Source organism: Kogia breviceps, chromosome 4 (assembly GCF_026419965.1).
Source record: "Kogia breviceps isolate mKogBre1 chromosome 4, mKogBre1 haplotype 1, whole genome shotgun sequence".
In the NCBI taxonomy this organism is placed as follows: domain Eukaryota; kingdom Metazoa; phylum Chordata; class Mammalia; order Artiodactyla; family Physeteridae; genus Kogia; species Kogia breviceps.
The window spans coordinates 169,350,446-169,364,880 of record NC_081313.1 but is presented as its reverse complement, the minus strand read 5'-3'; the positions used below and the strand labels follow the sequence as shown (position 1 = coordinate 169,364,880).

General features: G+C 38.7%; 1 protein-coding gene across 1 annotated transcript in view; it reads left to right on the top strand.

Annotated features, from left to right (window-relative positions):
- CALR3 (calreticulin 3) overlaps window positions 1-14,435 on the top strand; it is a 31,199-nt gene that overhangs the window by 4,093 nt on the left and 12,671 nt on the right. Inside the window, exon 4 of the mRNA XM_059062725.2 lies at window positions 13,080-13,174. Coding sequence (XP_058918708.1) covers window positions 13,080-13,174 — 95 coding nt within the window. The remainder of the gene's footprint in view (window positions 1-13,079; window positions 13,175-14,435) is intronic.

Here is a 14,435-nt window from a genome sequence, read left to right as displayed (position 1 = left end):
GAGCCAGGGTAGGCAAAAAGGACCTTGTCCTGCAAATATCAAGGATCTGAACTCTGATGGCTGATTGCCCCTTCTTATTGTAGAGGAGCAGAAAAAGATGGGCAGCCATTGTTGTTAAACACACCCCCATTGTTGTAAGCCTCTCCCCCTCCAGCTGAAATAATTTCCAGGAGACTTAAAGGGCCAGAACCCTTCCCTCCCACCCTTCATTTTTCACCTTTTCCCCTTTAGGAAGCTAGACATTAAAGACTAGGACATTAAAAAACAACTACATATGCAGGGAAAATTAGAAAATGACCACACATACACAGGTAAACACTCAGAAAAGATCTGAGAAAACCTTAAGTTTACATCCCAGGCTGACCCTTGGTACAGAGCCAGCCTTCAACAATCAGTCAGAAAACCAACAACAACACAGCAAACCCTGCAGAAGGAGGAGAATCCAATTTCCAGACTTAACATTCATTATTAGACTCATATGTCCAGTGTTTAACAAATAATCACAAGGTATACAAAGAAACAGGAAAGTGTGGCCCATTCAAATGAGAAGAATAAATCAACATAAACTGTCCCTGAAAAAAAGACCTAATGGCAGGTCTGTTAAACTTAAATAACTTCTGAATGATGCTAAAAGAACTAAATGAAGATGTAGTGAAAGTCAAGAAAAATGAGAGTAAAATGGAAATATCAGTAAGGAGATAGAATATTTAACAAGAAACCAAAATCAAATTCTGGAGCTGAAAAGTAAACTGACATGAAGAGTTCACTAGAAGAGCCAAAGGCAGATTTGAGCAAGCAGAAGAAAGAATCAGAGATCTTGAATATAGGATAATGGAAATTATCAAGGCTGAGGAGCAGAAAGAAACAAGATTGAAGGAGAGCAAACAGAGGCTAAGGGACCTGTGGGACACCATCAAACAGAGCAACGTACACATTGTGGGAGTCACAGAAGGAGAAGAGAGAGAAAAAGGAGCAGAGGGAGAGAATATTTGAAAAAACAAAGGCTGAAAACTTCCACATTTGATGAAATACATGAATATAAATATCCAAGAAGCTCTATGAACTCCAGGTAGTATGAACTCAAAGAGGTCCACACCAAGACACAGTGTAATCAAACTTGCAAAAAGCAAAGACAAAGAATGTTGAAAGCAGCAAGAGGGAAGCAGATCATCACATACAAGGCATTTGCAATAAGCTTATCAGCAGATTTCTCATCAAAAACTTTGGAGGCCAGAAGATAGTGGATTCAAAGTGAAAAGAAAATAAAACCACCTCTCAACGAAAACTCACATTTGGCAGAACTGTCCTTCAAAAATGTGTAAAAATTAAGACAGAAAAGCTGAGGGAGTTTGTAACCACTAGAACTGCCTTGCAAGAAATGCTCAAGGGAGTCCTGCAAGGTGAAATGAAAGGACACTCACTAGACAGTAACTCGAACCTATATGGAGAAATAAAAATCTCAATAAAGGTAAATATAATTATAAAAGCTAGTATTATTTAACAATGGTTTATAACTACACTTTTTGTTTTCTACATGATTTAAGAGACTAATACATTTAAGGAAAAACAATTGAGTAAAAGCTAATATTACTGCAACTTTGGTTTGTAACTACAAATCTAGTTTTCTAAATAATTTAAGAGACTAATGCATTTTAAAGAATTATTAGTTTATGTTTTAGGGGACACAGCATATAAAGATGTAACTTTGTGACATCAATAGCTAGATGGACTAAGGGAAGAAGAGAGAAGACTCAAATTACTAAAATCAGAAAAGTGGGGATGTTACTACCTTGTCTACAGAAGTAAAAGGGATTATAAGAGAGTACTATGAATATTTGTACACCAAAAAGTTGGATAACCTAGATGAAAGGGACAAATTCCTAGAAACACAAAACCTACCAAGACTCAATCACAAAGAAATAGGAAATCTGAATAGACCTGTAAGTCGCAAGGAAATTGAAGCATAAACAAAATTATCTCAACAAAGAAAAGCCTTGTCTCAACAAAGTGAGTATATAGGAAATATACCTCAACATAATAAAGGCCATATATGACAAACCTACAGCCAACATTATATTCAGTGCTGAAAAGCTGAAAGCATTTCCTCTAAGATCAAGAGTGAGATAAGGATGCCCAATCTTGTCACTTTTTTTTTTTGCAGTACGCTGGCCTTTCACTGTTATGGCCTCTCCCGTTGCAGAGCACAGGCTCCGGACGCACAGGCTCCAGACACGCAGGTTCAGCGGCCATGGCTCACAGGCCTAGCCACTCTGCGGCATGTGGGATCTTCCTGGACCGGGGCACGAACCCACATCCCCTGCATCAGCAGGTGGACTCTCAACCACTGCGCCACCAGGAAAGCCCCACCCTTGCCACTTTTATTCAACATAGTATTGGACGTCCTGGCTACAGCAATCAGAGAAGAAAAAGAAATAGAAGGAATCCATATTAGAACGGAAGAGGTACAACTGTCACTGTGTGCAGATGACATGATACTATACATAGACAATACTAAAGACACTACCAAAATACTACTAGAACTAATAAATTCAGTAAAACTGCAGGATATAAAATTAATATACAGAAATCTGTTTTCTTTCCATACACCAACAGCAAACTATCAGAAAAATTAGGAAAACAAACCCATTTACAGTTGCATCAAAAAGAATAAAATACCTAGGAATAAATCTAACTAAAGAGGTAAAAGTCCTGTGCTCAGAAAACTATTAGGCAATGAAGAAAGAAATTGAAGATGACACAAACAAATTGAAAGGTATACCTCATGGATTGGAAGAATTAATATTGTTAAAATATCCGTCTTCCCCAAGGCAATATACAGATTCAATGTAATCCCTATCAAAATACCAATGGCATTTTTCACAAACTAGAACAAATAATTCTAAAATCTGTATGGAAACACAAAAGACCCCAAATAGGCAGAACAATTTTGAGAAAGTAACAAAGCTGAAGATACCACACTCCCTGATTTCAAACTATACTACAAATCTTATAGAAATGAAAACAGTATGGTACTGGCACAGAAACAAACACACAGATCAGTGAAACAGAATAAAGATTCCAGAAATGAACCCATGCTTATATATGTCAATTAATCCACAATGAAAAAGGCAAAAGCTTACAATGGGAAAAAGACAGCCTCTTCAATAAATAGTTTTGGGAAGACTGGGCTACTCTCTCACTATATACAAAAATAAACTCAAAATGGATTAAAGACTTAAATTACAACCTGAAACCATAAAACTCCTAGAAGAAAACAGGCAGTATGCTCTTGACTTCAGCTTAAGCAATATTTTTTTTTGAATCTGTCTCCTCAGGCAAGGGAAACAAAAGCAAAAATAAATAAATGGGACTACATCAAACTCAAAAGCCTTTGCACAGTGAAGGAAGCCACGAACAAAATGAAAAGGCAGCCTACTGAATGGGAGAGGAGATTTGCAAATGATAGATTTGATAAAGAGTTAATATCCAAAATAAAGAATTCATAGAACTCAACATCAAAAAAAAAAAGCCCAATTAAAAACTGGGGGGCTTCCCTGGTGGTGCAGTGGTTGAGAGTCCACCTGCCAATGCAGGGGACACGGTTCGTGCCTCGGTCCGGGAAGATCCCACATGCCGCGGAACGGCTGGGCCCGTGAGCCGTGGCTGCTGAGCCTGTGCATCCGGAGCCTGTGCTCCACAACGGGAGAGGCCACAACAGTGAGAGGCCCACGTACCGCAAAAAAAAAAAAAAAAAAAAAAAGGCAGAGGACCTGAATTGACATTTTTCCAAAGAAGACATACAGATGGCTAAAAGACACATGAAAGATGTTCAACATCACTAATCATCAGAGAAATGCAAATCAAAACCACAATGAGATATCACCTCACACCTGTCAGAATGGCTATTATCAAAAAGACAACAAATAACAAGTTTTAGTGAGGGTGTGGAGAAAAGGAAACTCTTGTGCTCTTTTGGTGGGAATTTAAATTGGTGCAGCCACTATAGAAAATGGATGGAGGTTCATTTAAAAAATTAAAAATAGACCTAACATATGCTCCAACAATTCCACACTGGGTATTTTTCCAAAGAAAACAAAAACACTAATTTAAAAAGATATATGCTCCCCTATGTTCATTGCAGCATTATTTCCATTAGCCAAGATATGGAAGGAATATAAATGCCCATCAATAAATGAGTGGATAAAGAAGATGTATATATACAATGGAATATTACTCAGTCATAAAAAGGAATGAAATCTTTCTATTTGTGACAACACAGATGGACTTAGTTTTATGCTAAGTGAAATAAGTCAGAAAGAGAAAGACAAATACTATATGATTACACTTATATGTGGAATCTAAAAAAGCAAATGAACAAATATAACAAAATAGAGAGTCATAAATGTAGAGAACAGGTGGTTGCCAGAGAGGAGGAGGGTAAAAGGATGAGTAAAGTAGGTGATGGAGATTAAGAGGTACAAATTTCCAGTTTCAAAATAAGTGAGCCACGGGGATGAAATGTACAGCATGAGGAATATAGTCATGTATTATATAGTCATATATAATAATGTAGTTTTTTTGTATGGTAATGAAGTAATTAGACTTATCATGGTGACCATTTTGTAATGTATAAAAATATTGAATCACTATTTTCTGCACCGGGAACTAACATAATGTTGTAAGACAGTTATACTTCACAAGCAAACTCATAGAAAAGGAGATCAAATATGTGGTTACCAGAGGTGGGCATGGAGGAGGGGGAATAGGATGAAGGTGGTCAAAAGGTACAAACTTCCAGTTATAAGACAAATAAATACTAGGGTTGTAATGTACAATACGATTAATATTCTTAACACTGCTGTATGTTATGTATGAAAGTTGTTGATAGAGTAAATCCTCAGAGTTCTCATCAAAAGGAAAAAATACTTTTTAAAAAATTCTGTACCTATATGAGATGATGGATGTTCACTAAATTTATTGTGGTCATCATTTCATGGTATATGTAAGTCAAATCATTATGTTGTGTATATTAAGCTTATACAGTTCTGTATGGCAATAATATTTCAATAAAACTGAAGAGAAAGGAAGGAAGGAAGGAAAGGCAGGAAAGAAGGAAGGAAGGAAGGAAGGAAGGAAGGAAGGAAGGAAGGAAGGAAGGAAGGAAGGCTGGCTCTGAATCTGATGGTTTCGCTGGTGAATTCTACCAAACATTGAAAGAATACCAATCCTTCTCAAACTTTTCCAAAAAATTGAAGAGGAGGGGACACTTCCTAACTCATTCTATGATGCCAAAATTACCCTAATACCAGAACCAAAGACACTACAAGAAAACACTGATGCAAATCCTCAACAATATACTACTAAACAGAATTCAGCAGCATACTAAAAGAATTATACAACATGACCAAGTGGCATTTATTCTTGGGATGCAAGTATGGTTTGACATATGAAAATCAATGTAATATGCCACATCAACAGAATGAAGGGGGAAACATGATCATCACATTTGATGCAGAAAAAGCATTTGACAAAATTCAACACCTTTTCATGATAAAAAGACTCAACAAACTAGGAACAAAAGGAAACTAATTTAATGTAATAAAAGGCATGTATGAAAACCCCACAGTGAGCATACTCAGAAAAACTCAAAGTGTTTCCTCTAAGATCTGGAACAAGGCAAGGATGCCTGTTTTCCCACTTCTATTCAACATAGTACTGGAAGTTTTAGCCAGAGCAATTAGGCAAGAAAAAGAAAAGAAATTGGAAAAGAAGAAGTAAAATTATCTGTTGGCAGATGATATGTAGAAAACCCTAAAGCTTGCACAGAAAAACCCTATTAGAACTAATGAATGAATTCAGCAAAGTAACAGGATACAAAGTCAACATGTTAAAAAACAAAACCAAAAACAGTTGCATTCCTATATACAATGAATAACCTGAAAAGGAAATTACAAAAACAATGTCATTTACAATGGCATCCAAAGGAGTAAAATACTTAGTAATCATCTTAACCAAGGAAGTGAGAGACTTGTCTAATGAAAACTACACACTATTGCTGGAAGAAATTAAGACATAAATAAATGGGAACACATCCCATGTTTGTGGATTGGAAGACTTAATATTGTTAAAATGTCAATACTGCCCAAAGCAATCTACAAATTCCAAAGCAATTCACTCCAATCCCTATCAAAATTCCAATGACTGGGACTTCCCTGGTGGCACAGTGGTTGGGAATCCGCCTGCCAATGCAGGGGACACAGGTTTGATCCCTGGTCCGGGAAGATCCTACATGCTGTGGAATAGCTAAGCCCGTGCACCACAACTACTGAGCCTGTGCTCTAGAGCCTGTGAGCCACAATTACTGAGCCCATGTGCCACAACTACTGAAGCCTGCGTGCCTAGAGCCTGTGTTCTGCAACAAGAGAAGCCACTGCAATGAGCAGCCCATGCAACACAATGAAGTGTAGCCCCTACTCGCCACAACTAGAGAAAGCCAAGGCACCACAATGAAGACCCAACACAGCCAATAAATAAATAAATAAAATTGTAGGTTTTTAGATAATCAACAAGGACGTACTGTATAGCACAGGGAATGCTACTCAATACTCTGTAATAATATGGGAAAAGAATCTGAAAAAGAGTAGATATATGTATATGTATAACTGAATCACTTTGCTGTACACCTGAAACTAACACAACATTGTAAATCAACTATACTCCAATATAAAATAAAAATTAAACTATATATATATATATATATTTTAAAAGAAGTAATTCCCTGGTGGTCCAGTGGTTAGGACTCTGTGCTTTCACTACCAAGGGTCCAGGTTCCATCCCTGGTCGAGGAACTAAGATCCTGAAAGCTCTGCGGTGTAACCAAAAACGAGAAAAGAAAAAGAAAATAAATAAAATGGTTGATTTTATGTGGTGTGAATTTTGCCTCAATAAATTAAAAGGGTTTGGGAATTGCATGACAAAGGAACTCCGTGGCTGATGATTTTTAATGCTGCCACAGCCTAAAAGCCCATCTCGCCTCTTTCTTTGCCAGAACCACGTTCAGGCAGCAGCCAACTCCCCAGGACAGCCTTGGTGTCGGCGAGTCATTCAGTGGGCTGCGCTGGGGCACAATTTCGGTGGCACTGTCCTGCCCTCCCATTTCAGTGTCCCCATGTCCTACACATCCTGTTCACACTAAAGCCGAAGTGAGACAGGATATCCAGGGACTTGAAAGTAGAATTTGCTGAGAGGTGACTCAGGAAGATGGATTCTCTAAGTACCTGCCCCTCCGAGCCTGTGATTTCCCCTTTGGTGGAAGGTACTTAGAGTAGTCAAAATCATAGAGGTAGAAAGTAGAATGGTGGTTGCCAGGGTCTGGGGAGAAGGGAAGATGGAGAGTTATTGCTTAATGGGTATAGAGTTTCAGTTTTACAAAATGAAAAGTGTTATGGAGATTGATGGTGGTGATGGTTGCCTAACAATGTGAACATGTTTAATACCACTGAACTGTACACTAAAAATGGCTAAGATGGTAAATTTTGTGTTGTACATATTTTGCCACAATAAAAAAAAAAAGGTGGAAAAAAAAAGCTTTAAGGATGAAAATGTATTTTTAAAATATCCATCCATAATCCAGATTTGGGGACTTATTCTTTAAAATTATTTTCTCTCATGTGATGTTTTCCCATGCTTATTTTAATTTTTTTCGTGATTAGGATCAGGGCTTCAGACACCTAGTTATGCTGTCCTTATATTTATATATACAGCTGGTCTTGATGTTATTGTAGAAGTAAAAAGAATATTATTTTATTAGATATTAGATTACTTATTAGATTTAGATCTAATTCTGCTCTGTCATTTTGGAGAGTGAGGCAACTTCTCCAAGGACACAGCATTAGATTGATCCAAAGTTTCCACAGATTGCGCAGTCCCCGACTCCCTGCCCAGAGTTCTCTCTACCTGCCACGCCTCACATTTACTCTTTTTAAAAATATTTATTTATTTATTTATTTATTTATTTATGGCTGTATTGGATCCTCATTGCTGTGTGTGGGCTTTCTCTAGTTGCAGCCAGCGGGGGCTACTCTTCGTTGCCGTGCTCGGGCTTCTCGTTGCAGTGGCTTTTCTTGTTGCGGAGCACAGACTCTAGGCCCGTGGGCTTCAGTAGTTGCCGCATGTGGGCTCAGTAGTTATGGCTTGGGCTCTAGAGGACAGGCTCAGTAGTTGTGGCACACAGGCTTAGTTGCTCCGCAGCATGTGGGATCCTCCCGGACCAGGGCTCAAACCTGTGTCCCCTGCACTGGCAGGCGGATTCCTAACCACTGCACCACCAAGGAAGTCCCTCACATTTACTCTTGAATTTAAAATCTGGAATGGAAAAGGTCTTTATTTAGATTAAAAAATAAATTTAAATGTCTCGGTTTTGGTATTGTTATTATTCTCTTAAAACAGGATGGCAGAGATATCTGGCAAAAAAATAATACCTATTGCATTAGAGATGATTTCACAAATATTTGATTTAGTTAGATTTAGTAAACAAAATAACCACAAGTATCCACCAAAATACTACTTTTAAATATACACAGCATGTCTGCTACATTTAAATTGCAAAGCAGCATATGTTGGAGTAAAAAAAAAAATATATATATATATATATATATATATAAAATTTACACATTATTTTGCTTTTAGCTCAAAATCAGTTACATTTTACCCAAACCTATTGTGTCACTATTAGAACACTTCCTGTGAGTTCTCAGCTCTAGCCTTTGGTTTGAGAGCAACTTGCTGGTGTTGAAGAGGAAGAGAGAAATATGTTTTATTGGGCCCTTGCCAGGGGCCTTACCCATGCAATCTTAGATTATGTGTAAAACCCTAGGAAATGGGTAACACAGCCCCCATTTTGCAAGTAAGGAAACTGAGGCTCAGAAAGATTAAAATACTTGCCCAAAGTCAGGTCAGCCCAATTTCAGAGCCCATCTGCCTACCCCATTCTTCACAAAAATCCATTACTGCATAACTATTTTATGATTGCTGTTAATGGAAAATATCCAGATTTTTCTGGTCAGATCTGGGCACATTCTGAAGCTGGATTTAATAGTAAAAGTGTGTAGGTGCTTAGGAATAGAGAGGAAAATTCTGACCAATTTCGAAGGAAAAATAAATTTCATGTTTCAATCCTGAGATAATAGACTTGCATACAAATAGTTTACATAGCTTTTGTTTTAAAAAATTGAACTGGAATGTTTTCCAGCAATGACAAAAAAGGAAATTACATAAACCATGCGTCCTCCGGGAACTCAACTGGGAGATAGATGTGTTCTTTGTCGGTTCCGTAGATTGTATTTCCAAGTAAAACGTCACATCTACTCTGGCAAATTGATAATATTTTTAAAGTAATTATGTGCAGCCTAGATCTCTCTTATTTAATCTGGAGGTTCATCACTGCAAGTTCTAGAAGAAGTCACAGTCATCTGCTTGTGTTTACACAGGGTTTGTTCACAGGGGTGGGTGCAGGCCTGGGTCAGTGGATGTGGTGGAATTCCGTATGAGACAGAAAGACACGCAGATACTTTAGTACATTCCTATGGATTAAAGTCAATGAAGCCCCAGCAGGGTAATTCCAAACAGTCTCAGAAGGTTTGACAGATTTTCCAGATCCCTCCTGTAAACCTTGCTTAGAATATTCAGAACTTCTTTGTCTCTGAACAGGGAATACAGTGTCCTACAGCATTCCATTTCCTTAGTGACTGAAACTTACATGCCAATTTAAAAATCATTAACTTTTTTAAAAACATCTTTGTTAGGGTATAATTGCTTTACAATGGTGTGTTACTGCTTTATAACAAAGTGAATCAGCTATACATATACATATATCCCCATATTTCCTCCCTCTTGCATCTCCCTCCTACCCTCCTTATCCCACCCCTCTAGGAGGTCACAAAACACCGAGCTGATCTCCCTGTGCTATGCAGCTGCTTCCCACTAGCTATCTATTTTACATTTGGTAGTATATTTAAGTCCATGCCACTCTCTCACTTCTTCCCAGCTTACCCTTCCTCCTCCCTGTGTTCTCAAGTCCATTTTCTACGTCTGCGACTTTATTCCTGTCCTGCCCCTAGGTTCTTCAGAACCTTTTTTTTTTTCTTTTTTTTTTAGGTTCCATATATGTGTGTTAGCATATGGTATTTGTTTTTCTCTTTCTGACTTACTTCACTCTGTATGACAGACTCTAGGCCCATCCACCTCACTACAAATAACACAATTTTGTTTCTTTCTATGGCTGAGTAATATTCCATTGTATATATGTGCCACATCTCCTTTATCCATTCTTCTGTCGATGGACACTTAGGTTGCTTTCATATCCTGGCTATTGTAAATAGAGCTGCAATGAACATTGTGGTACATGACTTTTTTTGAATTATGGTTTTCTCAGGGTGTATGGCCAGTAGTGGGATTGCTGGGTTGTATGGTAGTTCTATTTTTAGTTTTTTAAGGAACCTCCATACTGTTCTTCATAGTGCCTGTATCAATTTACATTCCCACCAACAGTGCAAAAGGGTTCCCTTTTCTCCACATCCTCTCCAGCATTTATTGTTTGTAGATTTTTTTTTTTTTTTTTTTTTTTTTTTGTGGTATTACGCCTCTCACTGTTGTGGCCTCTCCCGTTGCGGAGCACAGACTCCAGACGCGCAGGCTCAGCGGCCATGGCTCACGGGCCTAGCCGTTTTGCTGCATGTGGGATCTTCCCCGACCGGGGCACAAACCCGCTTCCCCTGCATCGGCAGGCGGACTCTCAACCACTGCACCACCAGGGAAGCCCCCCGTTTGTAGATTTTTTGATGATGGCCATTCTGACTGGTGTGAGGTAATAACTCATTGTAGTTTTGATTTGCATTTCTCTAATGATTAGTGATGTTGAGCATCCTTTCATGTGTTTGTTGGCAATCTGTATATCTTCTCTGGAGAAATGTCTATTTAGGTCTTCTGCCCATTTTTGTATTGGGTTGTTTGTTTTTCTGATATTGAGCTGAATGAGCTGTTTGTAAAATTTGGAGATTAATCCTTTGTCAGTTGCTTCATTTGCAAATATTTTCTCCCATTCTGAGGGCTGTCTTTTCATCTTGTTTATGATTTCCTTTGCTGTGCAAAAGCTTTTAAGTTTTATTAGGTCCCGTTTGTTTATTTTTGTTTTTATTTCCATTTCTCTAGGAGGTGGGTCAAAAAGGATCTTGCTGTGATTTATGTCGTAGAGTGTTCTGCCTATGTTTTCCTCTAAGAGTTTGATAGTGTCTGGCCTTACATTTAGGTCTTTAATCCATTTTGAGTTTATTTTTGTGTATGGTGTTAGGAAGTGTTCTAATTTCATTCTTTTATGTGTAGCTGTCCAGTTTTCCCAGCACAACTTATTGAAGAGGCTGTCTTTTCTCCATTGTATATTCTTGCCTCCTTTATCAAAGATAAGGTGACCATATGTGCGTGGGTTTATCTCTGGGCTGGGCTTTCTATCCTGTTCCATTGATCTATATTTCTGTTTTTGTGCCAGTACCATACTGTCTTGATGACTGTAGCTTTGTAGTATTGTCTGAAGTCCAGGAACCTGATTCCTCCAGGTCCATTTTTCTTTCTCAATATTGCTTTGGCTATTCAGGGTCTTTTGTGTTTCCATACAAATTGTGAAATTTTTTGTTTCAGTTCTGTGAAAAATGCCATTGGTAGTTTGATAGGGATTGCACTGAATCTGTAGATTGCTTTGAGTAGTAGAGTCATTTTCACAATGTTGATTCTTCCAATCCAAGAACATGGTATATCTCTCCATCTGTTTGTATCATCTTTAATTTCTTTCATCAGTGTCTTATAGTTTTCTTCATACAGGTCTTTTGTCTCCTTAAGTAGGTTTATTCCTAGGTATTTTATTCTTTTTGTTGCAATGTTTCCTTAATTCCTCTTTCAGAGTTTTCATCATTAGGGTATAGGAATGCAAGAGATTTCTGTGCATTAATTTTGTATCCTGCTACTTTACCGAATTCATTGATTAGCTCTAGTAGTTTTCTGGTAGCATCTTTAGGATTCTCTATGTAAAGTATCATGTCATCTGCAAACAGTGACAGCTTTACTTCTTCTTTTCTGATTTGGATTCCTTTTATTTCTTTTTCTTCTCTTATTGCTGTGGCGAACACTTCCAAAACTATGTTGAATAATAGTGGTGAGAGTGGGCAACCTTGTCTTGTTCCTGATCTTAAAGGAAATGGTTTCAGTTTTCACCATTGAGAACGATATTGGCTGTGGGTTTGTCATATATGGCCTTTATTATGTTGAGGGAAGTTCCCTCTATGCCTACTTTCTGGAAGGTTTTTATCATAAATGGGTGTTGAATTTTGTCAAAAGCAAAAATCATTAACTTTGAATAGAACTCTTTATAGATTTCACAGTTCATCAGAACCTACGTACTAATTGTAACCTCTTTTTTGCTTAAGATGTGGTGTTATCTTTAAGAATATATATATATATATATATATGTATATGTGTTGTCTTGGAGCATAACAATAATAACAACAAATATTGAGCATTGCCATACTAAAAGCTTTACATACATTAGCCCCTTGTATTGGCAAAATAGCTTTGTGAAGTCAAGATTAACACCCCTATTTTACAGACTAGGACACTGAGGCATGGGAGGTGAATATGTTAGTTGCAAATATATCTCAACAGCGAAGGAGAACTGGGATTGGAACCAGTCAGTCTAACTCTGAAGCCCTCCTATGGGTACAGGAGCCTTGGTCAGAGCTTCAGAGTGAAGGCCTGAGGCTCAGAAAGCACATGGGGGGACGCTTACTAGACTGTTGTTAGACCTTCCTTCTCTTCCTCACATTCTGGCTTACACTCCAATCCAAAGTGGCTGCAGTGACTGTGACCTGAACTGAGTGTCACCATCCATTTAAATATCTCCACAAGAACATCTGATTATTCCCAGACATGTAAGCTTCCTGTGCCTTGTATATTATTTCAGGAGAATGGTTGGGGATATCCTGTGGTGATGCATGACAGAAGGAAATTGAGAGCAGTTAATATTTTTTTTGTAGGACCCGATATTTGTGGATTTGATGTCAAGAAAGTTCATGTTATTTTACATTTCAAGAATCAGTATCACTCAAACAAGAAATCAATCAGGTGTAAGGTAAATTCTTTCATATTCAAATCAGTGATCATGTTAACTCTTGCCAGATAATAACGTAAGTTTATAGAAAATAGTTTTGACATTAAAATATCTAAGTGAACTATGGATGGGCCTTGTCTGTCCTGTCCCTGCTTTCCAGTTTAGCAGGCCTGTTAGAGACACTTGTCCACCACTTTGATTGGTTTGGTTTCCAAAGTTTTTACCCACTGGGAGGGTACACTTCTCACTGTGAGCCATGACATTGATTTATAAAATGCCCCATAAGGGTTACAACAGGATGGTCACATTTCAGCTATAGCCATCATAATTAAGGAATGAAATATTCAGGGTGAAAAAAAATTCTGGTGAAATTAATCTTCAAAATAACAAAACAATTTAAAATGGGAATATTTCTAAAATGAATGCATACATGCTTTACATTTTTACCTAGGGGGTCCTGTGAAAATGACATTTTATGCCTTAGGGGCTGTTTATAACTCAATGGCCCTACCCGGGGCTTCTCCAAAGAGGCAGCTTGCATTAAGTCCCTGGTGTGTGGGCCTGTGAAGGAGAAGTATACTCCCCAAAGCTCATCCCCCCACACTTTGAAGGTAAGCACCAGGAAGCAGTGACCTGTCCCCTGAGGCATCCCCAGCACCCATAGCCTCTGTGAATCTGGGCAGGAGGCCCGTGTATTTCAAGATCACTGACAGCAAGGAGCGGAAGCATCCATAACCATCCTTTATTCAGTCTCTACCTGAGCGGGGGACGCTCGGTATCCTCTCAAAGCCCCAATGAGTCTCTATTGGCAGCATCGTTTCTCGCCGGGTCCTGCCTGCTGACTTGATGGTTCTAAAGGATCAGCAGGTCCCCCATGTACTCAGAGGCCTGACACCCCTCCCTTGAGGGTGGAGGGAAGCTCAAAATCCAAGTCTTCATCCTCCAACTTAGTGTTGGACCAGGGGACCAGTCTTCATGATATGATTCCCGAGCATTTGTTCAGTTGCAGCTCAAGCATGCAGGAGAGAAAGGGGATGACACTACCAGATGGAAGCTGTGAGGTTTGGCCTGGACTGTGCATGGGAGGCCAGAGCTCGGTCACCTGGGGGCAGCAAGCCTATGGGGCCCTGAGTGGCGCCGGCAGGCTGACAACTCCCTCAGACAGGTATTGGTATTTCTGCAGCCTGTTAGAAAAATAAGAGACAAGTCTGCTGAAGGAGTCTTGGAGCCTTGGATCATAGCAGCTAGTCAGCATTACGGACTCCTCGGTGAGGAGCTAGGT